Below are 27,487 nucleotides of genomic sequence, written 5' to 3'. Positions count from 1 at the left end.
CCATGTCCCTGTGTGTGATAATTACAAAGTATGGTTTTGAGTGAAGCTGGGCTTCCCCGAGGAGCACTCACTCACCAGTAGTTTTGAGTGCCCGGCACTGTAATAGACACCGAGGATGCAGCTGTGAATGAGACAGATAGGCATCCGGCCCCGTGGTCCTCTAGCCAGCAGATTGGCCTTGGCTGGAGCTTTCGGTGATGGCGAGTCTGCCTCTCCATCCCCCCTCTGGCCTAGGGCAGGAGAAACTGGAACTGGCTCCATAGCTATGTTCTGTTCAGGGGAGAGAATTGAACCAGTGGTGGTGCCTCATGCATCGGGGGCTCAGGGGCAGGGAGTGGTGGGCTGTAGCCATGCCCTGTATGGCCTCCCAGTGGTCACTGAGTTCTGCAGGTGTGGACCAAGCTATGCCTGTAGCACGTCCTGTGTTGGCCCACGTGCCAGAAGCCAGCAGGGTTTCCCCCGTACATACATACTGTGGAAAGACAGAAAGCAGTCATCCCCGTTACTCTCCCCAGCCCTTGACAGGGTCATGGGAGGAAACCTAGACTATGGCCTGTTTTCATGGCTGTCTTAACCCCAAGGGCATTTGTATGTGGCCTGAAACCAAATCATTGGACTTTTGCTTTTTTTTTTTTTTTTTGGTGAAGAAGATTAGCCCTGAGCTAACATCTGTTGCCAATCCTCTTTTTGCTGAGGAAGATTAGCCCTGAGCTAACATTTGTGCCCATCTTCCTCTATTTTACATGTGGGATGCCGCCATACATGGCTCTGATGAGCGGTGCGTATGTCTGTGCCGGGGATTTGAACTTGCGAACCTTGGGCCGCCGAAGCGGAGCACGCGGACTTAATCACTATGCCACTAGGCCAGCCCCTCGCTTACTTTTTAAAAATTCACTGATCACATTTGAAGTCGATCTTGCCCCGTCTCTGTGTCTCCCCCATCTCTATCCCTTCTCCAGCCCCACCCTCCCAGGGGTCATGATGGGAGAGGCTCCAGGATGGGTAATGGGGGAGAGTAGTGTCACTTGCATTACCGGGTAATAAAACACCTGTAGGTGTTTAGCTGCCTGAAATCACCTGGTCCCGATGTCCCTCATGTCCAGGCGGCCGGATCAAAACCTGAACTCAGTCAGGCAGATCCTGTTCATGTCGGTGTCACGGTGACACTGGGGCATTTGCCGAATCTGGGCAGTCACCGTCATCTGCGGATACGCTCAGTCTCCAGGGTCTCTTCCCAGCTTGCTAATCACTTATGAGACCAGATGGCAAAACAAATGGTGATTTATTTTGCAGTGACAGAAGGAATTAGAATCTTTCTTTCATTCTGGAATTAAGTATTTATTAAGTATTTTTTAAGCACTTATTTCCGGGCATGTGGTCCGCAAAGAGGGTCTCAGCCCTGTGCTTTGAACTTGACATGTATCCTCTCGTGTAATCCTCACTGTGATAGGTCTTACCAGCCCTATTGGAGATGGAGAAACGAAGGCCCAGACCAGTTAAGTGACTTGTTCAGGGTCACACAGCTAGGATTCCCGCCCATGCCTTTCATCTCCAGAGAGTGTGCCCTTCCGTAATGCTGTGCTGCATCGGGCTTTTTAGAAGATGATGTCGGTGAGAAGTGTCTTGCACGTAGGTAGAGAGGGCATGAGGCCAGGCTCTGATTTTGGCTTGATGTAAGATGTCCAGATCCCACAGGGAAAAGATCGCCAGAGAGACCCAAGATTCCCCAGTGGAGTGGAGGAAAGAAGAAAGGGGAAGTTTATAAGGCCTTTGTGGGAGGAAGTAAGGCTGGGACTGTGGATGTCAAGAAAGGGCCTTGCCTGATTCTGAGGGCACCTTCAAACCTAGTGAGTTCCTCGGCACCCAGGCCTGCACCCCTGAGCCTGTGCATCAAGCCAGGACTGAACCCCTGAGGCCGGGTCACTTGGTGGTAATGACAGCTAACACTTGAGCACCTGCTATGTTTCAGGCGTTCTTCTGAGCGCCTTACATATTCTGTGAGGTCTGTACTACCTCACTTCCCACCTTAGAGATGAGGAAATTAAGGCACAGAGAGGGGTAAAGTAACATGCTCAAGGTGACACAGCTAACTAAGTGGGAGAGCCGGGATTCACACCCAGGGAGATTGGCTCTTATCTGCACTGGCTCTGAGTAGGGGACTCTACATTTGAGCCTTATAGGAGAAGGTGGGTTTGGGGCTGGAGTGGGGAAGGGGTTTCTTTGAAAAGCCAGCTGGGGTGATTTGAGCTTTTTGTTGGGATGCTGGCTGCCGAGGTGGCTGCTCTTGTAGCCCAGCCCTGGGGAAGGTGCAGGCGCTGAGTGAGCATCCGTGCGGGCTGCCCGGGGATGTGGGCACCGCCCCTCTCTCTGCAGCGTTTGGCTGGGCCCGGCACCTCTGAAGAATACAGCAGGGCCCTCCCAGTGCCAGCAGCTCCCGAGACAACAGCGGGGCTGGGAGGAGGGACACGCTCTGTCAGCAGAACTGTTTGCTGAGGGGCACTTGAGGAGAGCTGCATCCAGGAGCGAGGCGGGTGGGGGGTTGTTCAGACAGCTGCCAAAGGGGCTGTATGACATCACACTTCTCTACGGAAGTGGACGTGCCTTTCTGTTATTTTTATTGTTTTTAAAAATTTATTTCAAGGCAGTTGGAGACACATAACTGCTTGAGAAAAATCCATAAGAAAGAGGATGGTTAGTCTCAGGATCTGATGTTGGTTCTGCTATGACCAGGAGCACAGTCCCTCCTGCAGGGCCAGCAGTTCTGGGCCCTTTGTGGGCATGTGATGGATGGCATTCATTCTCCTCTCACCCCAGGCCCATTTTACAGATGCAGAAGCTGAGGCTCAGAGAGGTTGACTTGTCCAAGGTCATGCAGCAGACAAGGGGCAGGGTTGAACCCAGGATTTAAAGCTAAGCCCCTGCCTGTTCCTCCCTACCCTGGTCCCGGGTCCGGGTGCAGGTGGAGAATGGGGTAGACCACAGGACTCTAGTCCCCTAGTTGTTACTCCGCCAGAGGCAAGGGCGAGGGCCTCCGTTCGTTCCATCCTTCACCCCATGGGATTGAATGTGTTATTACACAAGAGCTTAGAACAATGCTTGGCACATAGCCCTCAAAAAAGATCAGTTCTGGGGTGAGCCTGGTGGTGTAGTGGTTGAGTTTGTGTGCTCTGCTTCAGCGACCCAGGGTTCACAGGTTCGGATCCCAGGCGCGGACCTACTCACCACTCATCAAGCCATGCTCTGGAGGCATCCCACATACAAAATAGAGGAAGATTGGCAGCGATGTTAGTTCAAGGCTAATCTTCCTCACCTAAAAAAAAAAGTCCTTCTGGTGGTGCTGGTGGCTGTGCTGTTAATAATAATAGCACAATGATGATAACAGTATACTGTGTGCTATAAGAGAGGTAAGCCTGGGTCCCTGGGGGAGCACCGGGAGAAGGGGGTACCTGACTGCTCCAAGCCTAGGGGTGGGGCTGGTTGTTGTTTTGGGAGAAGTGAGGTGTAAAGGGAGGTCTGAAAGGCCACAGGAGTCGGCAGGAAGAGAGCGGCGAATCGAGAGAGATGTGAGGAGGGAGGCTTTGGGGCAGAAGACTCAGAATTGCGCAGGTCCCGTGGGTGCAAGACAGTGCAGCACTTCTGGAGAAGCCATAGCAGTCCGGCGTGCCCACGGGGCTGCTGAGAGATGGGCGGGGCACGCAGGAGGCTGAACTCCCCGTGGAAGGCAGTAGAGACTCTTCTCTGGGGCTTGAAGCAGGAACCGTGGAGTCAAAGCTGAGTTTAGAGGGACTGTTCTGGTCTGAGGGGACCCGCGCTTGGACCCCAGCAGCAGTCCAGCCCAGAGGTGATGTGTTTGTGCCAAGGTTGCCAGGATGGGGAAAGTGGCAGGCTGCAGGGGCGAGGGTGTCCCGGGGTCTGGCTGGGCATCTGAGCAGAGAGCAGTGCCACTCCTTAAGGCAAGGACGCGGGAAGAGGCGGGTGACAACTCACTTTCAGATGTTTTGAGTTAGAGGTTCCTTACCGGGTGGTGACCAAGTGGAAGGTGAGACAGTGCTTCCTGCCTCCCCCGTGAATCCCACCTTCCCCAGAGCCCTCCCTACACACGGCCATCCTTGGGTCTAAAAGCTCTGGGGAAAGAGTGTTCCATGCAGAAGGGACAGGGGGCTCAGCCACCCAAGAAAGAAAGGAGTGTGTCATGTTCAGTGGAAGGGGAGGAAGGAAGGAGGGAGGGAGGGCCATTTTGCAGAGGAGGATGCTGGGAAAGAGGCCAGTGGCTCCCAGGCTCACACAGCGAATGCCCGGCCTGAGCTGGAGCTGCGCCCTGAGGCGTCCAACTTGGTCCTGTGTATTTCCAGATGTTTCTGGTTAGAAGTTCCTATAAAACTCAGAGAAAAGGCCCCACCCTTCTGGGTTCTGGCCTGTTTGAGAGCACTCAGGCTGACTGCGCTGTGGCAGAGCCCAGAGAGGCACGGTGGGCAGCGGGCTGGGCCCCAGGTCAAGGGCGGCTCAGGAAGCCCACGGGCATGCGCTCGGGGACGGCTGTGCGCCCGAGAGAGGCATTAACGCCGTGAAGACTTCGCTTGGCCCTGGGCTGGCCGAGTGGGGCTTCACAGAGCAGCCCTTTAGAGGCTGGTTCAGACCTGAACTCCACTCAGTGCCCATGGAAGGCAGGGGTCTTCAGGCACCCTTAAGTTCCCTAACAGAGCTGTAGATGAACTAGAGTGTCAACTACCCCGAAAATCCAACTTATGAAAGCCAAGGAGATATGCATCCCTCTGCTGCGGGAGGCATCCTCATTGTGGGTCCTGATAGAAACAAAATATGGCTTCAGGAGACAAGAAGGCAAAAACTGTACCCCCCCACCCTCCCTGTGGCTTACAGAATTGAAACCAATAGTATCTTTGAGAAGAAAATTTGATTTCCCTTTAACACCATTTATAGACCATCTTTATGGGATATGCTGTCTAGGCAATTAGTCACGGGAATTTTTAAAATCCGTAACAACCTCAGGAAGGGAATTTATTCTTTTTTTTAATTGAGATATAATTGACATGTAACATTAGTTTCAAGTGTACAACATAATGATTCAATATGTGTATATATTGCAAAATGATCACCACAATAAGTCTAGTGAACGTCCATCACCACACCTAGTTACAATTTTTTTTTTCTTGTGATGAGAACTTTTAAGCTCCACTCTCTTAGCAACTTTAGGAAGGGAATTTAATCAGAGCTTCCTTCCTAAGTGTCTAGTTCAATAATCATTGCCTGGGTGTCTTCTGTGCACCCAGAAGCCATGCCTGCTCCTCAAGGTGTGTGAGGGCTATAGATCAGCCTGTGGGCTCCAGGCTGTCCCCAGTGGGAATGACCGAGGTCACAAAGGTGGATCAGCTGAAGGGGTGGTTCAGCATGGGGTCACTGTGTTGGAGCTGAAGACCCATGCTCCAGAACTGGACCACCAGGGTCGAATCTGGGCCCACCACTTCCAAAGTGTGGGCCTTGAGATATGTTTAAGCTCTCTGAACCTCAGTTTATTCATCTGTAAAGTGGGGATAACACTTGTTGGGTTATTGTGAGGTTTCAACGAGACAGTGGCCGTCACGTGCTTAGCAGGATGCCTGGCACATGGTGGGCAGTGCCCTCCTGTCCCATTACCGAGGCACTGCCAGCACTTCCCAGGCAGCACCCGGGCAGCATCCACGTTCCCACACAGCAGACAGAGCTCCAGGCACAAAACGTCCAGGTCACTGTGGAGAGTGCTTTGAGGAAGCCTATACCAGATATACTTTGAAGAATTCTCAGACCGTAAAGCTGACCTTCCACTTCTGCGTGTCAGTGGCCCTGGACAGAGTGAATGAGATGACAGCTGTGCTCGGTCAAAGAGCAGAGATAGACCCACAACCTTGGAAAGTTGCTTAACTCTCTGCACCTCAGTTTCCTTATCTATAAAACAGAAGTGTTGGTATACACCTCGCAGAGGCATCAGAATCAGAGACAACTGGGTAAAGCCTCAGCCCGGTCAGCTTGGGTCTGCAGGAGTGGCCGTCATCATCATTGTGGCTCCATATTTGACAGGCGGGCCTCCTGCTGTCAGTCTGGCTCTGATTATCCATGCCTTCATTTGAGGTTGGAGAGTCCCCCACAGCAGTAAAGAGGCAGGAGCCTCCGCATACAGTTTATTTCTCGGCTGGGTCTTCCTGGTCCATCCCTGTCCCCCCACCATATCTGACCCCACACTCGACCCAGCACTTCATCTGCTGCATGACAAGGAATGTTGACCTCCGTAAATGCAGCGTCTGGGTTTCTCCTTTCTTCCACCTGAGCCTGCAGGTGGTCTGGCCTCCTTGGGGTCATAGAGTCCTTAAGGAATGGTCAGTTGATCTAGACTCTTCTAGATCATTCTGTTTCACTCCAGACCTCACACTGACCCTTTGCCCAGCACCTCCCTCAGGGCTGTCTAGGAGACAGAAGAGTGGAGGTGTTCCTGCCTCTCTTGAGTGACTGTAATTTTTATGTTTTTCAAAAGAGAGCAGAAGTAGAGGAGGGGGACTCCCGCACCAGGGGTTTTGCACCCAGGGCCAGGCCTGGAGAATTTGCTGAGCAGAGAGTGAAAGATGAGCCGTGGTGGAGGGGAGTGCCACGGCTCTCTCTCCAGGGAAGGCTGCGGTGGCCTGTCCCTGACTGTCACCGGGTGCCTTTGTTCCCTGGAACTGAAGGGCCTCCACTGGAGGCTCCTGTCATCACAGGAAGTAGATTCATTCGTGAAAAGCAGCCCCCAGGCCCTGACCCCACTTGCTTTTCTGAGCCTCTCTGTTCACTGCTTTGGCTCAGAGAATGCCACTTAGTGTATAAAAAAGGATCCCCAGAGGCCCTCCTTGCTCCACCAGTGTAATTATGTCTGTGAAGCTTCCTTTCTGGAAGGCCTGGGGTGGGGGTGTGCTGCAGCCTCCCGTGGGCCCCATAGGCTCATCCAGCCTCAGCAGATCAGCCTGTCCCTGTCACTTCAGGCACACAGCCTGTGCAGGGACAGCCATCGAGCCCGACCAAGCAACCAGCTTCAGGGCCCAGGGGTGCCCCGCTCTCTCTTACCACCAAGTATTTGCTCTTCTGATCCCCCCACCCCACCCCCTACTTACATGGCCTTCTTTTCCTCCTGCTCAGCTCACAGCTTCTCATCGCTCCAGCTTCACAGGACACTCCTTTCTTGGGGAGATCCTTCCCTACCCAGGAAAGGGCACTGCCTGTGCTGTTTACTTTACTCCATCCTCACAGCCACCTCGGGAGATGTCACTGAGCACTTACCTGCCCGGCAGACAGAAGTCATCTCATCTCATCTTTTCCGCCACCTTTGAGGCAGGGGCCCATTTTACAATGGGGAAATAGAGGCTTGGGAAGGTTAAGAAAGCCCCAGGCCTCTAGGTTGGTAGGTGCTAGATCTGACACCAGTGTGTGCCTATTCCCTGGGTTAGCACTCATCAGCTGCCACATGGCATTGTAATTTCTTCCTTTCCTCCCCTCTGTCTCCTGTTAGACTGTGAGATTCCTTGCTGAAGACAAACCTCTTGCTTCGCACTGGGCACCCTCCAGCGCCTTAGACCAGGGCCTGGTGGCTTAACCGGTGCCAGCTGGCGGATTGAGACAAAGTATGGAGCAGCTGCCAGGTTGAGGTGTCCCTCCTGGGGATGGAGGATAGGACCGGGAGGTCAGCGACTGCTGGGCAGTGGGAGAGGGGCGAGCTGACCAACCCAGAGCCCACTGAGGGGGGCAGCGGGACCTGCAGGTTGTAGGCTGGGTCAGCTGGGGGCTGGGGAACCACCCGTGTGCCTGCCTACCAGAATCATGGCGTCAGAGCCCTTTCCACACTGCTCAGGAGCTGGGCCAGCAGCGTGGGTGCCTGCGGGCCCGAGCTCTCTCTCCTGCTCCACCCTGAACTCACCACTATTTGGCCTCCACCCAAGGGAGACAGAGGAAGCGAAAGGACAAGTGACATGAGCCACTTTCCCTCCTTGTTGGCACCTTGGAGCAGAGGTCTAGTTGGGGAAGGTGAATGTGGGGAAGGTCCTCATCTTTTCATTACCACGTTGGCCTGAATAGAAGACAAATGATGCCTCAGGGACAGTCATATGTGCTCCCTCAGTGCATTTAGCATACAGGAAGCTGTTATCACCATCACATGTCAATGAGAAGGTCAGTGCTCTTATAAGCCCCATTATACAGATGGGAACACTGAGGCCCATGTTAAGTAACTTGCCCAAGTTCCACAGCCAGTAAGTGGTGGAGCCAGATTTTAACCCAAGGCCGTCTGGTGGCAGAGTCTGTGTTCTGAACCATTCTGTCCCTTGATGGAAACAGCTACAAAGTAAAGAAGACCTCTGTTTCTTTTATGGGAAAGATCTATTAACTTTGAATATTAATTGCACGTGCATTAAGAGCAGCTGTGGGCCAGATGTTATGCTGAGTTCTCTGCAGACTTTATCCCTTTAAACCTCATGACAGCCTGTGAGGTCGGTGGTGCTATCAACCCCCACTTTACAGATGAGGAAACTGAGGCTGGGATGGTGGAAATGACTGCCCCTAGGCCATGTGGCCAGACAGGGGCATTGCCAGGATTCATGTCCAGACTGTCTACCTGACTCCAGAGTTTGACCTCCGACCCCTGTGTCAGGTCAACTCAACAGAATCCCAGACCTCCTGGCCGGGGTGAGAAACCACATGTTCTCAATATTTGTTCAGTATTTATTTAGTGGGATCAGGAGACACTGATTTTCTATAAAAATTCTCTCCTGAAATTGATTCATTTATTTTCTTCCAGTGGCCCAAACAGGGTCACTGTTCTTTAAAAAAAAAAAAAATTGTCGAGACGTCTCCCAGTTCTTGCTTCACTTTTCTTTAGTGAGTCCCCCAGTCAAGCCAGCCCAGGGGGACTGTGCCATGTACTCTATTCAGGATAATAAAAGAGGTCACTGGCTCCTGTTTTATTTCGGAATTTCCACTGATCATGACTCCACATGTGTCACCAAAAGACTCCTCTTTGGTTGGTGGAAGGATGCTTTCTACACAGAGGTGTTTCTGCACCACGTAGATGGCACTTAGGCTGCCCACCCCTCGCTGTGTCCCTGAAGCCATCCTTGTGCCATTGACAAGGCCTGCTGGGTGGATAGAATGAGAAAACTCCTCTTTTCGCTAAACAGTGGAGCAGCACCGACAAGAAAGGCAGAGGGCTCCGGTTCCACTCCTAGCTCTGCCACTTCCCGGGAGCGGAAGGACAGGTGTCCATCTGGGCCTCAGCTTTGCCATCTGAAATCAGAACGTGGTATCAGATGACCACAAAGGTATTTTCTACCCGTGTTCCAAGGACTCTTGGGATGTGAAATCACCCTAAAGCTCTACAAACAAAGGGTCTTTACACCTCTGATGTCATTAACTTGAGGATGTCTTATTCCTCCTTGGGCCCCAGGTTGAAGTCATGACGTCAGGTATGGCTCTGTTGTGTGTATTTCTGTGTGCCCAGACGTGACCTGAGAAGCAGCCCAGGTTCTTACGTTTCTCAGTAAACAGCTGGTGAATTAGATGTCTTGTCCCTCTAGCACTCAATGACGGCTGTCCTGTTAGACTTCCATTATGATCCCCAATGCTGAGACAGGCAAAAAATCTTAGTCCTGGAAAAGCATTAACGTGTTGGCACAAAGCTAATCGCCTTCTCCAAATCCTGCCAGTATTGGGCTTGAGCGCGTGGCGCTTGGGATACAGAGATGCACAGGACCTGTCCTGGCAGCTCTGGAGGAGAGAAGGGAGTTGAACTCACATCGTTCATGGTGATATCACTGTGATCAGGATGCAGCAGCTTGAGACACAGCAGCCTGGGGGAAGGTGGTGGAAATGGCTCCTTTGGGGCCCCAGGTTGGTTGGTGATTGTGGTCGGGGGAGGGGAAGAGGTGCCTCGTGGGCAGGGGTGCGAGGGGGGCTTTGGGGCCCCATCTGCAGAGGTGGCTCAACCTCTCCTCTTTGTGAAAGACCAGCCTTCCCTCTCCAGGGAACACACAACTTGCAGAAATGAAAGCCCGAGAGAGTGGCTCACGCATACCTTCTGAACAACAGGGAAATGCGATGTTGTTGAAACCTGCTACTTGATTAAGGGATAAGTCGACTTTTTAGGGTGTCTCTCAATCCATAGTTTGCTTACTCTGACATTCCATGTGTACCGTATAGTCTGTTAATACATATTAATAGCTAATCTCTACATAGCTAGAAGATTGCTCTTTAGGCCTCCAGTTTGCTTAACAGCTGCCAAGCCAAGTTGCTTCCAATAGCTTCTATCTGTCTCCTATGTCACTGTGATGTTGAATCGCCGTGAGCCAGGTGTTTTGCACAGATGACAGATGTGTTTGATGTTAACCGCAGAACCTGCTCATGTAAAAGCAATTCTTGATCAGCAGCTTTCAAAATGGGATACAGAACCACCAGCCCTGGAATTGGCCTGATAGAGTCACACCAGGGCAGCCGTCAACAGCAGGTACCCAGGACAACCAGACCCACTGGGTCAGAATTTCTCAGGATGATATCTAGGAATCGCCATTTCACCAAACACTTGCTGTGCTTCTCACATACGCTAAAGATTGAGAACTGCTTTTGGGCAGAGGAAGGCAGAGCCGCATGCTCGCGATACCGCCAGTCGCTTATGGTGCAACCCTCTGTAATATTTATAATGATAAAGAGAATTACTGTTTACTGAGTGCCAGCTGTGTGCCGGGCACTGTGCTAAGTGCTTTCCTTGTGGGCTCTCATTGAATCCTCAAGACAACCCAGAGAAGTGGACACTATTATTGTCCCCATTTTATAGATGGGGAAACTAAGAGGGGTCAAGTGATTTGGGCAAAATATGAGTAGTGGAACATTCTGGTGAGTCCAGGAAGAGAACCAACGAAGCCAGTTGGCCCAAGGAGGGATAGACCAGAAGAAGCTGTGGGGTGATAACCCCTTGCCTTGGAAGAGCATCGCCCTCTGGGAGGCCCATTTTGGGGAGGGCTGTTGGCCACCTTGGATGGGAGAGGGGTAAGCCATCTGAGGCTGCACAGTGGAACCCTCCTCCCCCTCCCTCCTGCCAGCAGTGACTTCCAAGGGCCCTAAACATCAGTCAGCAGGTGCACATTCCGCCTGCCCTCTGACATCAGAGTTCCCAGGAAATCCAGCCTCTCGAGCAGTGTGGGAGCCGCGTTCCTTCCCCACCATTGTCCCTGTTCCGGGCCGCCATTCATGGGAAGCCGGTCCAGCTTGGCAGCAGCCCCATCCCTATTCCTGCGCCCCTCCTGCACCCTCCCTGGGCCTCCGGAAGCCCAAACAGCTGATCTGAGATGGAAATAAGGCCCCTCCAGCCGCACCTGGCCTGGCTGAAAGGGAGCCCTGGCAGCACACACCCCACGCCAAGCCCTCCCAGGGCAGTCCTTGGCGCTGGCACGCTCTCCTGTGATTCCCCTCCTCCTGTTTCCTGGCCTCACCAGACGGGTGGAAAGTGCCAGTTTCCCCCCATCATCAAAGGCTGTTGCAGCCACCCGGAGCCCGTTTCCACCCAGAGCCCATTCCCACCCGACGCCAAGAGCCCCAGCTGCTCGTCTCTTCGCCTCCGGCCTCTGTGCTGATGCTGAGCTCTTGGCATTGCAGCCGCAGGATCTGTGCCGGAAACCCTCCGTGGGAAGATGGGGAGGGCTGCAGGTGTGGGCACCAGGAAGCCCATGCAGCCTCATCGGCCATTCTGTGGCCTTTAAACTCCCTGCCATCCCCAACTCATTCATGCATGTGTGCATTCATTCATTCATTCATTCAGCAAAGCTTTGAGTGTCTTGTATCTACCAGGCAGAGTGAACAAAAAGTGAAAACGGTCTGGCCTCTCAGAGTTTACATGCTAGAAGGGAGAGACACACAAAATCAGTAAATTGTGATAAGAGTGTTAGGAGGTGAGTACTAACCAGGGAAGGGGAGAGCCGAGCTTCCAGTGGTTTCTCTTAGTAACTGCTGATGGTGAGCTCTCCTAATTGCACGCTGGAACTCCTGTAGTCTGGTCTGTTCCACCCGTTTTTTTTTTTTTTTTTTTTTTTTTCCCCTCTCAATTGCCTACAGGTTCTGTTAACTGAGCAGAGCAGCTGGGCTGGAAGCACTGGAGGGGCTCCTAGAGGGCACCTCTGTACTCCCTTCCTCTCCTCGAACACCTGGTAGGGGGCCAGCTGGTGGCCTGTAGGCAAACCCAGCCCAAACGAGCATGGGTTGGCCCACACTGTTAAAAATTTTTTTTTAATTGTGGCTAACATTTAAGAATGCAGAGGTTACACATAAAATCTGGTTTTCTGGCTTCTCTAGAGAAATTAAAACATCTTGAAAGACCAGGTCCTCATTCCCTCATGACAACGTGAGCGAGATTTAAGTGGCATCTCCCACCTTTCGTGGCCCAGGGACTCCTTGCCGGCCCCGGAGGGCATGTGAGTTTGTGACCCTCACCCAGGTCACCAAATTTAAACCCTGCATTCAAAAGAAGTACCTTAACCACTAGCCTAAAACAACCTTCTGCTCGCTTGTTTCTGCCCACAAAGCTCCCAAGGTTACAATGCCCCTTAGAATCTTAGCTCACCCATGGCCGTGTCAGCTGAGCCTGACAGGGCTGCGTCCAGAGGCCAGCGCTGGGCCCTAGGTCACCCGGCACCTCCTGCACTCCTGCCTCATCTTCCAAGGCTCAAAATGCCTCCCATCCACTGCACCTTTTCCTTCTTCCTTTTGCTTTGGGAAGGTAGGAAATGTGCCTGCAGAGATTCAGTCCTTGCAATCAAACAGGTGTTTCCTTAGTGACAAGTTCAAATCCTAAGAAACCAATTGCCCTAGCAATGTTAATGTCAGTTAATGTGGAATCACTTCTTTCCTAAACCTTTTAAGTTTTGCAACAGGTTCAGACCAGATTGTTTCTTTAATGGCTCAATATTTTCCTCCTTTCTTTTCTAAACATGAAAGTTTTTAAGCATTACATAATTCCTAGAGGTTCCCTAAGGATGCACCCAAAGATGTCTGAGAACTGTGGCTTCTAGACCTTTGACCTCTGGCCCTACTGCATGGAATGCCCCTTATCTTACATCTGAGGACCAGGAAGATAAAACTTGCCCAAGATCACACGCAGGTCGCTGCTCGAGTCCTGTCTGTGCTTCAGTTTATAGCCGCTGGCCTTGGAGCCTCTAGGCAGTGGATCTCTTCCTGGGCATCTTTAGAATCCCCAGGGAGCTGGCCACACCCAGAGCAACTGCATCAGATCTCTGGGGTGGGTCCCAGGTTTCAGTGGTGGTGTTTAAAGCTCCCCTGTGATCCCAGTGAGCCGCCAGAGTTGAGATGCTCGGCCCCAGCAGCCGCCCTGGAAGTGGTGACTCCCAGGTGAGTCTGCGGACCCCGAGAGACTGCACAGTGCGGAGTCTCAGGGCACAGGCTGCCTGGATTCCAACCTCAGCCCCAATTCCTACCTCCCTGATCTTGAGCAAATTACTTATTCTTCCTGTGCCTCGATTTCCTCATCCATACATTGGGAATACACGTGATACCTATCTCCCAGACTGTGAGGATTAACAGTGGCTGGTACGTAGTGAGTGCTCAAAAGAAATGGTAGCCCGGATGAATGTATGCCTCTTTTTTGTTGCGGATGTGGTTTCTTCAGTGATTCTCATGACTAGCCCTGTTCATGAGAGTTTAGGAATTTCTGCACCAGAAGGAAATGTAATAGAATCACAGCAAATCAGATCATCACGTTCCCCTCTCCTCCCCCAATTCTCACATTGACAGGGTGAAGGCAGTGTAACTGAGATGCTGGACGGGATTTGTACTGGGAGAAACTGAGGCTGGGCCAAAGCTAACAGTAGTTAATGGCAGATTCCGCCACGCCGCAGTCACTAGATGCCTCCAGGTTTACCTTTTTCTCCGGGTTTCTGTTTCTCTGCATCTCCCTCACCCTGGGCAAGAAAGTAGAACTGCTCTCTTCCTTCCGTTTGGGGTCTTGTGTCTGAAAGAAATTGTAAACACCCCAGAAGATGTTTTAATTTAAGGGAAACCAGCTTTTCTTCCTTTTAAGATGAAACGTAGTAAAGTTTTAAAGACTTTTTCAAACAGTCCCTAAATTTGCTACTTAAACTAATTATAGCTGCCTTTTTTAAAATGTCCAAATTAAAAATAGACATCTAAATGGGAACGCAAGACACAGCCCAGAGCCTGTAGCCATGTTCACGGTTTCCTAGAATCAGCCCTCCTCTGACTTAATTTGTACTTTGGGGAGATCAAAGGGAGATGAAGGGAGTCGAGGCTGGAGCTGGAGGTAGATCTAGGGGTCCCTGGGCGGCAGACGACGAACCTGGGTTCTGTGTCCTCTAATTAGGAATAGCTATGAATTGGTCAAAGATGTTAGATTACAGTCATTTCCTCATAGTATAACTCGGCGGTTCTCAAAGTGTGGTCCCTGGACCAGCAGCATCAGTATCACCTGGTGTTATAGCCTGAATCATGTCCCCCCCACATTCCTATGTTGACGTCCCAACCCCCAGTTCCTCAGAATGTAACGGTATTTGGAGATAGGACCTTTAAAGGGGTGCTTAAATGAAATTGAGGCCATTAGGGTGGGCCCTAATCCAATATGACTGGTGTCCTTATAAGAAGAGGAAGAGACACCAGGGGCAGATGTGTGCAGAGGGATGACCACGTAAAGAGGCAATAAGAAGGCAGACATATATGCAAGCCAAGGAGAGAGGCCTCAGAGGAAACCAACCCTGCCCACACCTCCACAACTGTGAGAAATAAATTTCTGCTGTGTAAGCCACCCAGTGTGGTATTTTATTATGGCAGCTCGAGCAAACTAAGACACTTGGGGACTTGCTAGAAATACAAATTCTCAGTTCCTATTCCTGACCTTCTGAATCAGAAACTCAGGGTGGGACCCAGAAAACTGTGTTTTAGTAAGCTTGCAGGTGATTTCCGTGCATGCTAAAGCTTGAGAACCACTAACACGAAGTATGGTTCATACCAGCCCAGGAAAAAAATGACATGTGGTTGGAAGTATGGGCTGGTCTGCTAAATATAAACCTTCTTTTAGTAGGCTCTGGAGAAGCCCCAATGGGTTCTTTAAATGAGGCAGTGTATGTGAAAGTCCTTCTGTAAACGCCAGAATGTTCTGTAGACATTAGGTGGTAGTAAATTGTAACATTAGTATTCGATCAGCTGAAGAAGGCGACCCTCTAAATATGCCAACATGAGCAAACTGAATCCAAGAATTTCCCTCCTTGACTGAAATTTCTGATTCCCTTAAAATCTTGTCCATTTTCCACCCCAAGCAATTAGAATGCTTCTCCTTTCTGAGAACAAAAGCAAGATTTAATCACATTTCCCCTTTTGTCCTTGCTTCTAGGAAGCTCACAACCAAATGAGATTCTTAATCACAGCCCTCATGGTTGGCATATTTGTTTTTTCCCATTTGAATTTTATACTGCACATATGTCCTTTGTTATGGTCTCTTCAAGTGCCTTTGAGAAAGAAAAAAAGAAGGGGAGGAGAGAAAGAGAGTGAGAGGGGAAAGAGGTTGACCTCACAGCTCAGATAATTATCAGATCAACAAACCTCTGCTTTGTAAAATTCATACAACAAGGTTGGCAAAGATGTTCTCTTTCAGTGACAAGGGAGCAAACTGTTCTTCGTCAGTGAGTCCTCTTCATTGCCTTGTCTTCCTGATGTCCCATAGCTGTTAAGTCCCTTGGATGATTCCCGAAGTGATACTCAAGGAATTGTTATGTTGTTGAACAGTTATGACCATTACAGAAGGTCTTGTGAGCCCAGCTTGGGGACAAGTGTAGAAGTGACATGACCAGATTTGCATTTTTTTTAGGGTTAGAAATTGCTGTTTACCTGATCACAATTTCTAACTTGCTGTTGGTCCTAAAAAAAACGTGGAGATTTCTGGAACAGCCCAGGTTGCCATCAGAAATCCCCTCTGCCCCATCTTGGCCGTGATGGCGAAGACTTCCTCTCTTCCCTCTGTTCTGTCCAGGGCTCCCCTTAATCCAGGTTTCTTCAACCAAGATTCAAGGGTCCACAGATAAAACTCCCAGGGGTCCGGAGTTCTGTATGAGAATTGTGTTAATTTTGCATTTTCATTTTGGTGATAATCTTTTGAAAAAGTTAAAGCATTTCTGGATTATCAGGGCTGCCCCTGATAACCTAGTCCTGCTGGGTGAAATCATGGCACCTGTGTTCATTGATAGTCTTGGTGGCACCGTGTAGCTCCATTTTTATTGTCTTGGGCTAATTAGAAATGGACTGAGAGAGAAAATATATAAATGATGAGTTTGTACCAGGTAAAGGTAAAGTGATGTTACAGGGTGCTGGGTTTTATAGTAATTAGAAATGAGAAACGGTGGGAAAATTGAGCCCTCATGCGGCACGTAGAGGAAGAGTGCCATGCTGCAAAGAGCCTGTCCCAGAGTAGACAGCGAGCACCCAACACATAAACAACATCCTCATCAGGTTCATGTTGCTCATTGGAATGTTTACATTTGTTTTGGTGTGGTAGTTCTATATCTAGTTTTATATTTGTGCAAATTTTAGTAACATTGTATTTTTATTAAGTTAAATCAACACTAGTCTGAAATTACTTTAAAATAAAAACAAATTGGGGCCAGCCCGGTGGCCTGGTGGTTAAGTTTGGCATGCTCTGCTTTGGCGGCCCTGGTTCGGGGATTCAGATTCTGAGTGCCGACCTAGACCACTTGTCAGCCATGCTGTGGCAGCGACTCACATACAAAATAGAGGAAGATTGGCACAGACGTTAGCTCACAGCAAACCTTCCTCAGCAAAACAAAAAACAACAAATTAAAATATTTTGTTAAAAATTCAACACTAGAGGCCCATGTGAATTTCTTCCTCTGAGCAGGGGCCTGGAGGTGTCTCAGAATGGAGACTATGCTTATTCTGTTGACCCTTGCCCCAGAGTCCTCCTGAGGGAAATTGTGCCTGCCTCGTCACAGCAGGTGCACCATTTGCCACCTAGACTGCCATGGAGAAAGAGGAAATGGAAGAAAAAGAAACCTCAAATACCACATTTCAAAGCCCTGCTAAGTTATTTTGTGTCTTTGCAATTGGATGTAAAATGACACCATGGTATCATTTCCATTTTTCTTGGCTTTGCGGTCCTGAATGCAATATTAGCTGACACACTGCCTCCCTGGGGATTCAGATGGCTAGAAAATTGTCTCCCACTGAAAAGAGCTGGAAAGAAAAAAAAAGGGGGATTTCCTTGTTTCTCTGCTCATTTAGTAATTTATTGCCTTCAAAACTCTCCCATAGCGATTCAAATGGGCAAAATCAATGGGCCCTTTTTCCTTCCTGGTCCTTCTATTTCCTTTAGGGCAGTTTTGGGTTTTTTCTGTTGTTTTTTTTAAGTGGCATGAATGCTCTTCTTAAGGTGATGAATACATCTGCTAAGAAGTTAGGAAATGCAAAAGTCACAGTTTTCCTATTCAAAATAAATATTAATTGGTGCCGGCCCTGTGGCATAGTGGTTAAGTTTGCACGCTCCGCTTCAGCGGCCCAGGGTTCATGGGTTCGGATCCTGGGCACGGACCAACGCACTGCTTGTTAAGCCATGCTGTGGCAGCATCCCATATAAAGTAGAGGAAGATGGGCACAGATGTTAGCCCAGGGCCAATCTTCCTCAGCAAAAAAGGAGGATTGGCATGCATGTTAGCTCAGGGCTGATCTTCCTCACACACAAAAAAAAGTAAAATAAATAAATATTAATTGAATTCCATGGTTTAGAGCTGGTCTGCAACAAAATGGTAGAATTGGTGACATTTGTCTTTAAGATTCCTGGCCTTCTTTTTTGGCTTTCTTTTTTCTTCTTTCATAAAAGAATGCATACACATTAACTGCCTACTGTGTACCATACCTTGTCCCAATTCTGAACTAGACTTGATCTTATGTTCTCAATGCTGAACCATACCTGGTTTGATTTAATCAACTCCCCTGTGGTCGGTGGTACTGTCTCATTTTGCTAATAAGAGAACTGGTGCTCAGAAAGCTAAGGGTCTTGCCCAAGATAATGTGATCTTCTCTATACACTTATATTTTATGTCAATTTGCTCAAAGTGATTGACTGAAGGCTTGGCTCCCGTATTAGTTTCCTAGGGCTGTTATAACAAACTACCACAAACTTGGTGGCTTAAAACAACAGAAATTTATTCTCTAGAGGCTGGAAGTCCAAAATCAAGGTGTCAGCAGGGCCACGCTCTCTCTGACGGTTCTAGGGGTAGACCCTTCCTTGTCTCTTTCCAGCTTCTGGTTGTTGCCAGCAATCCTTGGCATCTCTTAGCTTGTAGATGCCTCACTCCAACCTCTGTCGTCACGTGGCCTTCTCTCTGTGTGTCTCTGAGTCTCTGTTTTCTCTCCTTCTAAGGACTCCAGTCATGAGATTAGGGCTACCCTAATCTAGTATGACCTCAGCTTAACTAATTGCATCTGCAAAAAACCTACTTCCAAATAAGGTCACATTCTGTGGTTCCAGGTAGACTGAATTGGGGGGGGGGGGACACTATTCATCCTAGTACAGCTTCTATTAAAGAATGTTCTGGCATCTGTGAACAATTGGGAAGTTTCTTTAGTTACAGAGGGGTCTTCTTACTTTCATATCAAGTTTCCTTAAGGAGATTATTAACTGATTCATTCATTCACTCAACAAGTATTTATTGAGTATTTATCTACTATGTGCCTGGCACTTTTGTAAGCACTGGAGATACAGCCGTGGAAAGACAAAGTCCACACTTGGTGGTACTTGTGTCCGACAGGGAGAACACTTATGCCAGTGTGGTAGGAGAGCGTGGCAGCATCCCAAGAGAGCACAGGGTGGGAAGTGCAGGTCTTCATCTTGGGCTCCAGAATTTGCTCATCTTCTCCCTTCAACCACGTTCCACTAGTCAGAGCAAGTCACAGCCAGCTAGAGTCAAGGGCTGGAGAAATACTACTTCTTGATGGGAAGAGTGACAATGTAGGATTGCAAAGGCGAAGGCACATCAGGAGGGCACTAACCTCTCCTTCGAGATTTTCACCAGTCGTTTGTGAGGCTAAAGTAGCGAGAGACTCTCCTTACTGTTCACACATGGAATTCTCAAAGCATCAGCACTCTGTCTTGGTTTGCTTCCTTCCCTTGAGTGTGGGAATATCCAGTGGTGATAGCGTCCGGTTCAGAGAATTGCTGGGAAGATTAGAGATCATGTATTTAAATAACCGATGAAGGTGCCTTACACAGAGTAGCTCCTCCTCCTGTCTGCTGTTGTCTCATACTCTCCGATGGTCACCGTCACCATCATCACCATCGTCGTCATCTTGGGGACCGTGAGAGGAGGCAGACACAGAGCTCTAATGCAGGGTGTAATGACTTGTCCCTGGTGGCCACCAGGATATCCCTCAGGTCCCCAGGAAACTCACCAGTGTTCTTAATTTAGGCCCTCCCAGTTGCCCTGTGCCCGTCTTAGGAGGAATGTGCAGATTGTGGTTCAGAGCTGGAAATGCAGGGCCAGCTTCCTGGCCCACACCAGGCCCTTGGCTCTGATGGCTTAGCTGTCCAGGTCGTTGCGGGGTTTCACTGATCCCTCTGCATTCTCAAGACTCAAGGCCACCTACGGTCTGGCTTGGAGAGGGCAGTGGCTCTGGGGCTCTGAGTCCCTGTGAAGCGAGTGGCCACAAGACTTGAGAAAACCAAGCATGAGGTAGACCGGGGCGTTGTTCTATAAAGGACATTCAGTGTGGTGGGTGTTCAGAGGAGGGAACAATTCTTCCACTTGTGTGACAGGAAGTGTGTTGGGCCTTGAAGGATTGTCGAGTTTGTACCAATAAAAGTGGAGAGGGAAGAATCCCAATAGGAATGGATGGACCCAACCATTCAGATGATTCAAAGAGTGAGGGGCCGGCCCCGTGGCTTAGCAACCTGTTAAGCGCGCGCGTTCCGCTGCTGGCGGCCCAGTTTAGGATCCCGGGTGCGCACCGACTCACTGCTTGTCAGGCCGTGCCGTGGCCCCATCCCATATAAGGTGGAGGAAGATAGGCACAGATCTTAGCCCAGGGCCAGTCTTCCTCAGCAAAAAGAGGAGGATTGGCATGGATGTTAACTCAGGGCTGATCTTCCTCAGGAAAAAAAAAAAAAAGAGTGAATCACTGGTTTCTCTGGAGCTCCCTTCAGTTCTTCAGCGGGGAGGAGTGGGGATGAGGCTAGAGAAGTAGGTTGGTGCTGGACTATGGAAGGACTTCAAAAGATGAGTGTATGGATGGGGACTCCGTTCTCAGGGCAGGGAGGCAACCAGGCCACCATATCATCTGTAGCCCCAAAGTGGCTATTCCATAGCCCTGGCGCCCCAGTTTCTCTATAACTTTAACTGTAATTAATATTAATTTCTTTTATATTTAAAAGAAGAGCCACATTGCACATTCAGGAGGGTAGATAGAGGTATGGCATTAGACCAACAATATGGTGTCGCCACTCAATAAAAATCTCTGAGACCCTGGGTGTTGGAGACCAAGATGACGGCACACCAGGGCAGTGTGGTCTTGTGTTTCCTCTTTTAGGTTGACCGTGAGGACTGGTTCAGAATGGCAGTAAATGGCCTTTGGGGAGAAACTTTTGCTTCTAGAATTTAGAAGATCGCACACATCTTCCCTCTAGCCCCTGTGGAGGCTGCCAGCTCTCTGGCCTCGTCCACCCCCAAGACTGTGAGCCCTTTGGGGATACGTTATACCCTGCAATGGTGCTGAGCAGAACGCCTTGTACATTGTGAGGTCTGGACACATGTTTGAATGAATGGATCAGTGGATGAATATGGCAGAGAGGAAAAGCTCAAAGGTTGCAAATGATATAATCCAGGCTCAAACTGCCTTACGCACCAAAGCAAATACATTAACTAATGTAACAAAAGCCCGGGAATTGGGGGTCTGGTTTCAACAACATATGGACCCAGCTATTCAGATGATGTCACTGGGAAGACGTCCCTCTGTCTTTCTGCTCATCTTTCCTCTGTACCCTTCACTCCCAGTCTAGCTCTCCCTGCATGGTGGCCCTCCTCCCTGTCCCCAAGCTCCAGGCTGCCATTCTCACAGCTCAGCCGCTTGAGAGGAAAGGGAACTGAGAATGGAGAATGGGTTTCCAGCGGAAAATCGAGGCACTGGTACCGAAGAAGCAGAAAGCAATAGATGTTCACAGTGATAGGCTTATAGAAAAATTAGATCCCTTTGCTTTAAAATAGATCAACCAATGCCCACCCTCCATGCTTCTTCCTACTTCATTCACGAAAATGAGAGTACTCAACATCAGGGTAGAGTGGGTGGTGGGCAGCTTTGGTTGCCAGGCAGACCTGAGTTTGAATCCTGACTCTGTCTCTTACTCCCTGTGTGATCTCAAGCTAGTAACTTAACTTTTCTGAGCCTCAGTTCTCTCTTTCTTCCCAGCTGGGCTGTAAACTCCATAAGGGCGGTTACCTCCTTGTGCTTTTCTATGACTGCATCCCCAGTGCCTGGCAGCACAGTGGCGGGTACTTGATACTGTGAAATAAATCAACAACGGTTCAAGTTTGTTGCTTGGAGAAAAGAAAAACTGTATATGTGAAGCTCTAGTAAAATGCCAGGCATGTAGCAGGTGACGGATAAGTGGTGGAGTTGATCCTTCTATGACTCTACAAAGGAAGTATGGTGGAACAGAGAACAGAGTTGAGACAATTGATGGAGAATTGAGGTTGTCAGTTGGCTACATTGGGATCATGGCTGTGGGTGTGGCCAAGTAGAAATCTCCCACCTAGGACTGAGTTCTTGTCCCTCTTGTGTCCACTCTGCAGCTGGAGCTCTCGAACGCCGCCGTCCTGCACCAGATGAGGCGGGACCAGGTCACAGACACGTGCCGCACTAACAGCGCCGTGAGCCGCAAGAGGCGCGTGTTGACCCCCAACGACCTGAAGCACCTGGTGGTGGACGAGGACCACGAGCTCATCTATTGCTACGTGCCCAAGGTGGCGTGCACCAACTGGAAGCGGCTCATGATGGTCCTGACGGGGCGGGGCAAGTACAGCGACCCCATGGAGATCCCGGCCAACGAGGCGCACGTCTCGGCCAACCTGAAGACCCTGAACCAGTACAGCATCCCAGAGATCAACCACCGCTTGAAAAGCTACATGAAGTTCCTGTTCGTCCGGGAGCCCTTCGAGAGGCTGGTGTCCGCCTACCGCAACAAGTTCACGCAGAAGTACAACACCTCCTTCCACAAGCGCTATGGCACCAAGATCATCAAGCGCCAGCGGAAGAACGCCACCCAGGAGGCCCTGCGCAAAGGCGACGACGTCAAGTTCGAGGAGTTTGTGGCCTATCTCATCGACCCGCACACCCAGCGCGAGGAGCCCTTCAACGAACACTGGCAAACCGTCTACTCCCTCTGCCACCCGTGCCACATCCATTACGACCTCGTGGGCAAGTACGAGACGCTGGAGGAGGACTCTAATTACGTCCTGCAGCTGGCAGGCGTGGGCAGCTACCTGAAGTTCCCCACCTATGCCAAGTCTACGAGAACTACTGATGAAATGACCACAGAGTTCTTCCAGAACATCAGCTCAGAGCACCAAACGCAGCTGTACGACGTCTACAAACTCGATTTTTTAATGTTCAATTACTCAGTGCCAAGCTACCTGAAATTGGAATAAAGGGTGTGGGAGGGGGAGAGAATCATGCTTTTTAATTTAAGATTTTTATTTGTCAAAAGAATTATATGGATATTGGGTTATTTTGTAAATTAATATTTCTTTGGGGATGATGCTGCGAGCAGCATAGTGAGAATTATTTAAAATCCTTAGTAGGGAAGGATGGCTGTCTTTGCAGGGGAATAGGATGGGTGTCCTTGTTTTTAGATATGAATACTGCAACACTGTCTCAAAGGTTTCCTTGTGTTCTGGTGAATTCCATGAATTGTGCATCCCGTAAATTCTAATTAATGTTATTTATAGTTATTTAAACATGGTCTCTGTATAGATTTCTTTTTGTGGCAGCAAGATTCTTGTGTCTTTGCAGAAGAAATCTGTGTTTTGTTCTGTGCTTGCTACAGCTCATTGTGAGGCATGAATGTTCTCTTTACTAACCGCTCATAGAGTCACTGCGTGATAACCACCACATGATGGCTGTTGATGCCACCATGCTTAAAATGCTCTAGAAATAAATAGAAAGAGGCACCTTGGCAAGGGGCTAATTCCAAACCAATTTCAATCAACTCAAAAGTCCCTTGCACTAAAGAAATGTGATTTTCTTTTTAAACCCAAGGAGAGAGCTGATGGTAGCGTTTTTTTTTTTTTCCCCACAAGAATTAGTAGTCTGATAGAATAGGCTTTTCTACAGAAATTTCTAACTGGCAGTGCCAGTTGTCATGAAGGTGAAGTGGCTGTTGCTTTATATCCAACACTATTTATTGAGCAACTACTATGTGCTGGGCCTAATTCTAGGCCCTGCAAATAGAGCATTGAACAAAACCAATAGTCTCGACCCTCAAGAAGCTTTACATGGACACACAGTATCCAGCTCGACAATTAGCAAACCCCTGATACTCATGGACTTAGCATAAGGTTTGGACTGTTCGTGAACAACCCCAGAAGGTCCATGACTCCTACAAATTTGCATGTTTCTGTAGCCCAAATTTGTAAACCACATGCTTGGAGCAGGCCACTTACCTTGGTCAGTAATCCAAGCTCATTGCCCAAGACGAGAGATGACAAAAATGTTTCCTATCACGTGCCCACTCCAATTTATTGATCATGTCTGCCTTTAAGACCCAGAACAGATTTGCCAGGCACTGCGTGAAGAGTGCTGTGATTGATTAGTGTGTCTGCCTTGAGTGAGGGAAGGGGAACATGGGCCACGTTTTCCCAGTGCCTCCTCCTGTCATCTCCAGCCCTGCATCCACGTCTCCGTGTAGACGTGTTGTTTTTACTCCTTGCCATGTAAAAGAGTGAAATGCTGTGGCAGGACTCCTCCATCTGGGGATTTGGCGTTTCTGCCCCTCATGAAGGTCAGAGGTGGACTGTATACACGTATGCACGTGCATACCCCTCCCGAGTCCTCCAGAGGCTAAGAGACCATCAGCATCTTTGCAGCCACCACGCATGAGCAGCAAGGACAGCCTCCCGTGATCATAATCCACGCCCCCTCTCCTCCGGAAGGCTAGAAACGTTCCATTTTCTGTTGCTTGCTAATTACCATCTGCACACGCTTCTCATGTCCAGCCGTTTCCGATGCCTCGGTTGAAGTTTGAGCCACATCCCTCTTACAGCTAGTGAGTGAATTGGTAGGAGATACTGTATATAATAATAATAATAGTTCTAATAATAGGGGTGGGGTGGGATGGGATGTGGTTAAGTTCTTTCTTGTTTTGTTTTTGATGCAGTATATAGCAAAGGGGTGAGAAGAATATTCTAAGCAACAAAAAAATGAATAATTTATTCACAGAAACTATTAAAATTGTGTTGTAAAACTCCCAGCCAGCTCCGCAAGCAGCAGCTGCCACCCCTCACTGAGGAAATGATTTTATTGAATGTGGGTGAAGTGTGCGCTGGAGAGGGTGGCCGAAGCTGTTTATAAAGCGTTCTGTCCCTTCTTCCAAGCTCTCTCCCCTTTGTGAATGGCATGGCAACTCTACCCTTGATGGATAGAGATTTATGCAACGTGTTTTACCGAGTAGAATGGCAGACCTTAGCTGTCCCCGGAATTGGGAGTCTGGACCCTATTTCCGGGCAGGGGCCACTGTCCTCAGAAATGGGGCTTCTGCTAATGAAACAGGTTGTCCAGCATTCCCTGATATGTGCTCCACAGAACACAGTTTCTAGGGGACCCCAAGTCGGTGTGATGCAAAATAAGGGTTTTGTGGTCAGATATCCTTGGCAAACAAAGTTAAATCAGTTTCCTTTCTGCAGGACTTTTCAGAGCCTTGAATGCATGCTGTGCATTGTGAATCCCCAAGAGCATCATTGAGTCAATAGCATTTCGCGAACTACATGAGCAGGATACTCTATTTTGCACATCATCTCATAGAGCTAGAGTTCAGCAGTCTACTCGGATTAGGTTGATTTGGCACATCTGAGGTCTTCAAGAATAAAAACTGCCGCCCCAACCCGCCTCCAAAAAACAAAACAATAAAACAGCACCACAGTCTCCATCTGGTTTATAGCAACAGAGGTACTTTATCAAATAAATTGAACTTTTGCTTAAGTGCAGTGAGTCTAATCCTGGATACCAGCATGGGCAGCGGTTCCATCCCTCCCAAAGGGAGTGGAGGAAAGCCTCGGGTGGTGTGGACAGAAAGAACGGGGGAAGGGAGGGCACAAGGCCACAGAGTGGTCTCCCCAATTGCTCCATGTGAGCAGAGTGAGCTCAGCCCTTGGTGAGCGCTTCTCCAGTTCCATAGTCTGGAATTGTTCACTCGGTGCTTTTTTGGTTTTAAATGGAAATTCACATAGATGTCCCGAGTTCTGCGTTTCCGTGTCCATCTTTGATCATTTGTGCGAGCGAGCTCGGTGCCGTGTGCAGATCGCCTTCCCTCTGCCGTCTTCTCTCTCTCAAGTGAGAAGAATTGTCCTTCAGGGGACAACATGTCACTCCAGTTCTGCAATGAGGGGCTCTTTCTGCTCGTGTTTTGGTTTGTGTTCACATTTTATTTTCTAACGGCATAAAAACTTTTTTAAGAATAATTGATTCAACTGTTTTGCAGAATGTAGAAAGTATTGTGTGTCCTTGGTTTAAAAGAATTCATGGGTGAAAATGTGCCTGGAAAACAAAAGTTTGTTAAAGAAAACTGAAAACGCTTTCATTGCATGCTTAGCTGGAGAAAAGCAAAGGCAGGTGTCCCATCTCCCAGCCGCTTTTCAAAGGTGCTGCTGTGTTTTCAAAACCAGGTACAGTCAGGGTAGTATTTACAAGGACATTCCTGCTTAACCTATCCCATTGGTAGGAAAACTAGAATTTTAGCCACAGGATTTGAATTCCTGCAGCTTCTCCAGAACCCCCTCTCTGCCCTCCCAGCTGGTCTGGGAAGAAGGGCAGTGTGCTGGCCTACGGTGTCTCAGAGGGGACCTTCCTTCCTACCTGTCCACCACGTGAGCTGCACCCTCTTGCGTGTACAGGATCTGGATGCTACAGGAGGGCAGTGGGCAGTGGAAACTTCACTTGGACCAGTCCTCCTGGTGGCAAAGGTGTGGAAGCATGGGGGTCTAATCCCTGCTGGTAGAAAGTTCCCAGAACAAAAGCAAGTCCCTAGCACACTTAGCTGGTGGGCTCTGGACCAGTGCTAAGGTAGGGATTGCAAAAGTCCCTGTTGTAACTTGGCAAGAAGCCAGGTTCGCACACTCTGTTCAGCTGTGGGTGGTGCTCAGAGCACCTCTCAGCCGCATCCTGCCCTGCACACACAATCTAATCTGCCCCACTCTGTGCAGTCCTGGTGACCAGAAGCCCTTCCTTGCCCACCCTTATGTCAGCAGGACTGACCTCATCACTCCCCCGAGCTCCCACAACCAGCATTTCCTCCTGCCTTTTCCCATCACAAGCAACTGCACCCCATGAACAGGCAACAGACCTTCTACAAACAGCTTGACTCTTGGCCATTAACAGGAGAATTTCATTCTTTGTCAGGTACAGAAGGGGCTGCCCGTACTATTTTCTTATGAGCATGCTCAGTATGGCCTATGGACATAAATTATAATTTAACATCTTGGTGGAGTGTGATTTTTTTTAACATATTTGTATGCAGTAGAGGGCTTGTCGAAAACTCTCCCTGTATCTTACTGTACTGTTCAAGAAAGCTGAATTCCACATTGCCAACAAAAGCGTGAAATGTTCATGAACATTCTTCCAGGAAAAGCCATTCAAGCCTGATTATTTTTCTAAGTAACTTCAATTAAATTGAAGAAAAAAAGGAAGCTTCTCTCTGTGTATGGTTTGTTCATGGCTCATTGACAAAAGACTGTAGGGGTGGGGTGGGATGTATTTCTTAGCATGTGGGGGGCCCTGGTGGTGTGTATCAAAAGATGGAGAGGGAAAGACGGAGATGCGGACCCCGTTGGCAGTCTTGGCCATGGTAAAGACCACCATAGATCTGAACCCTTTATGTTTTGTGGATGAATGAAAGCTTTCTTCATTCCTGTTTTGTCTATAAACTCTGTAGAGTGATGCGTTAGAAGGCCCGCCATAATCATGTAGGCCTACCACCCGTGTGAAAAATCAGGAAACAGAGGCTCTGAAAGGTTAAATGCCTTTGGCAACAGAGCAAGTATTCAAACCCCAGTTGATATGCATTCAGAACCCCATGCTTTTGGCGCTAAACAACACGTCTCTCTAAACATCTGTTCACGGTCCGGAAGTTGCAGATTTGTCCTTCAAGCCCCAGTTGTCCAATTCCAAATCCATTCCTTGCCTGATGCCCCATATA

At 49.2% G+C, this 27,487-nt stretch overlaps 1 protein-coding gene across 2 annotated transcripts in view; it reads left to right on the top strand.

Annotated features, from left to right (window-relative positions):
- CHST11 (carbohydrate sulfotransferase 11) overlaps nucleotides 1–27,034 on the top strand; it is a 261,984-nt gene extending 234,950 nt beyond the window's left edge. For both annotated transcript variants that reach the window (XM_058568527.1, XM_058568528.1), the window contains exon 3: nucleotides 21,873–27,034. In XM_058568527.1, coding sequence (XP_058424510.1) covers nucleotides 21,873–22,727 — 855 coding nt within the window. In that variant the 3' untranslated portion in view covers nucleotides 22,728–27,034. The remainder of the gene's footprint in view (nucleotides 1–21,872) is intronic.
- Nucleotides 27,035–27,487: the final 453 nt, after the last annotated feature.

Source organism: Diceros bicornis, chromosome 25 (genome assembly GCF_020826845.1).
Source record: "Diceros bicornis minor isolate mBicDic1 chromosome 25, mDicBic1.mat.cur, whole genome shotgun sequence".
Taxonomy (NCBI): domain Eukaryota; kingdom Metazoa; phylum Chordata; class Mammalia; order Perissodactyla; family Rhinocerotidae; genus Diceros; species Diceros bicornis.
This window is presented reverse-complemented; position numbering and strand designations above follow the sequence as displayed.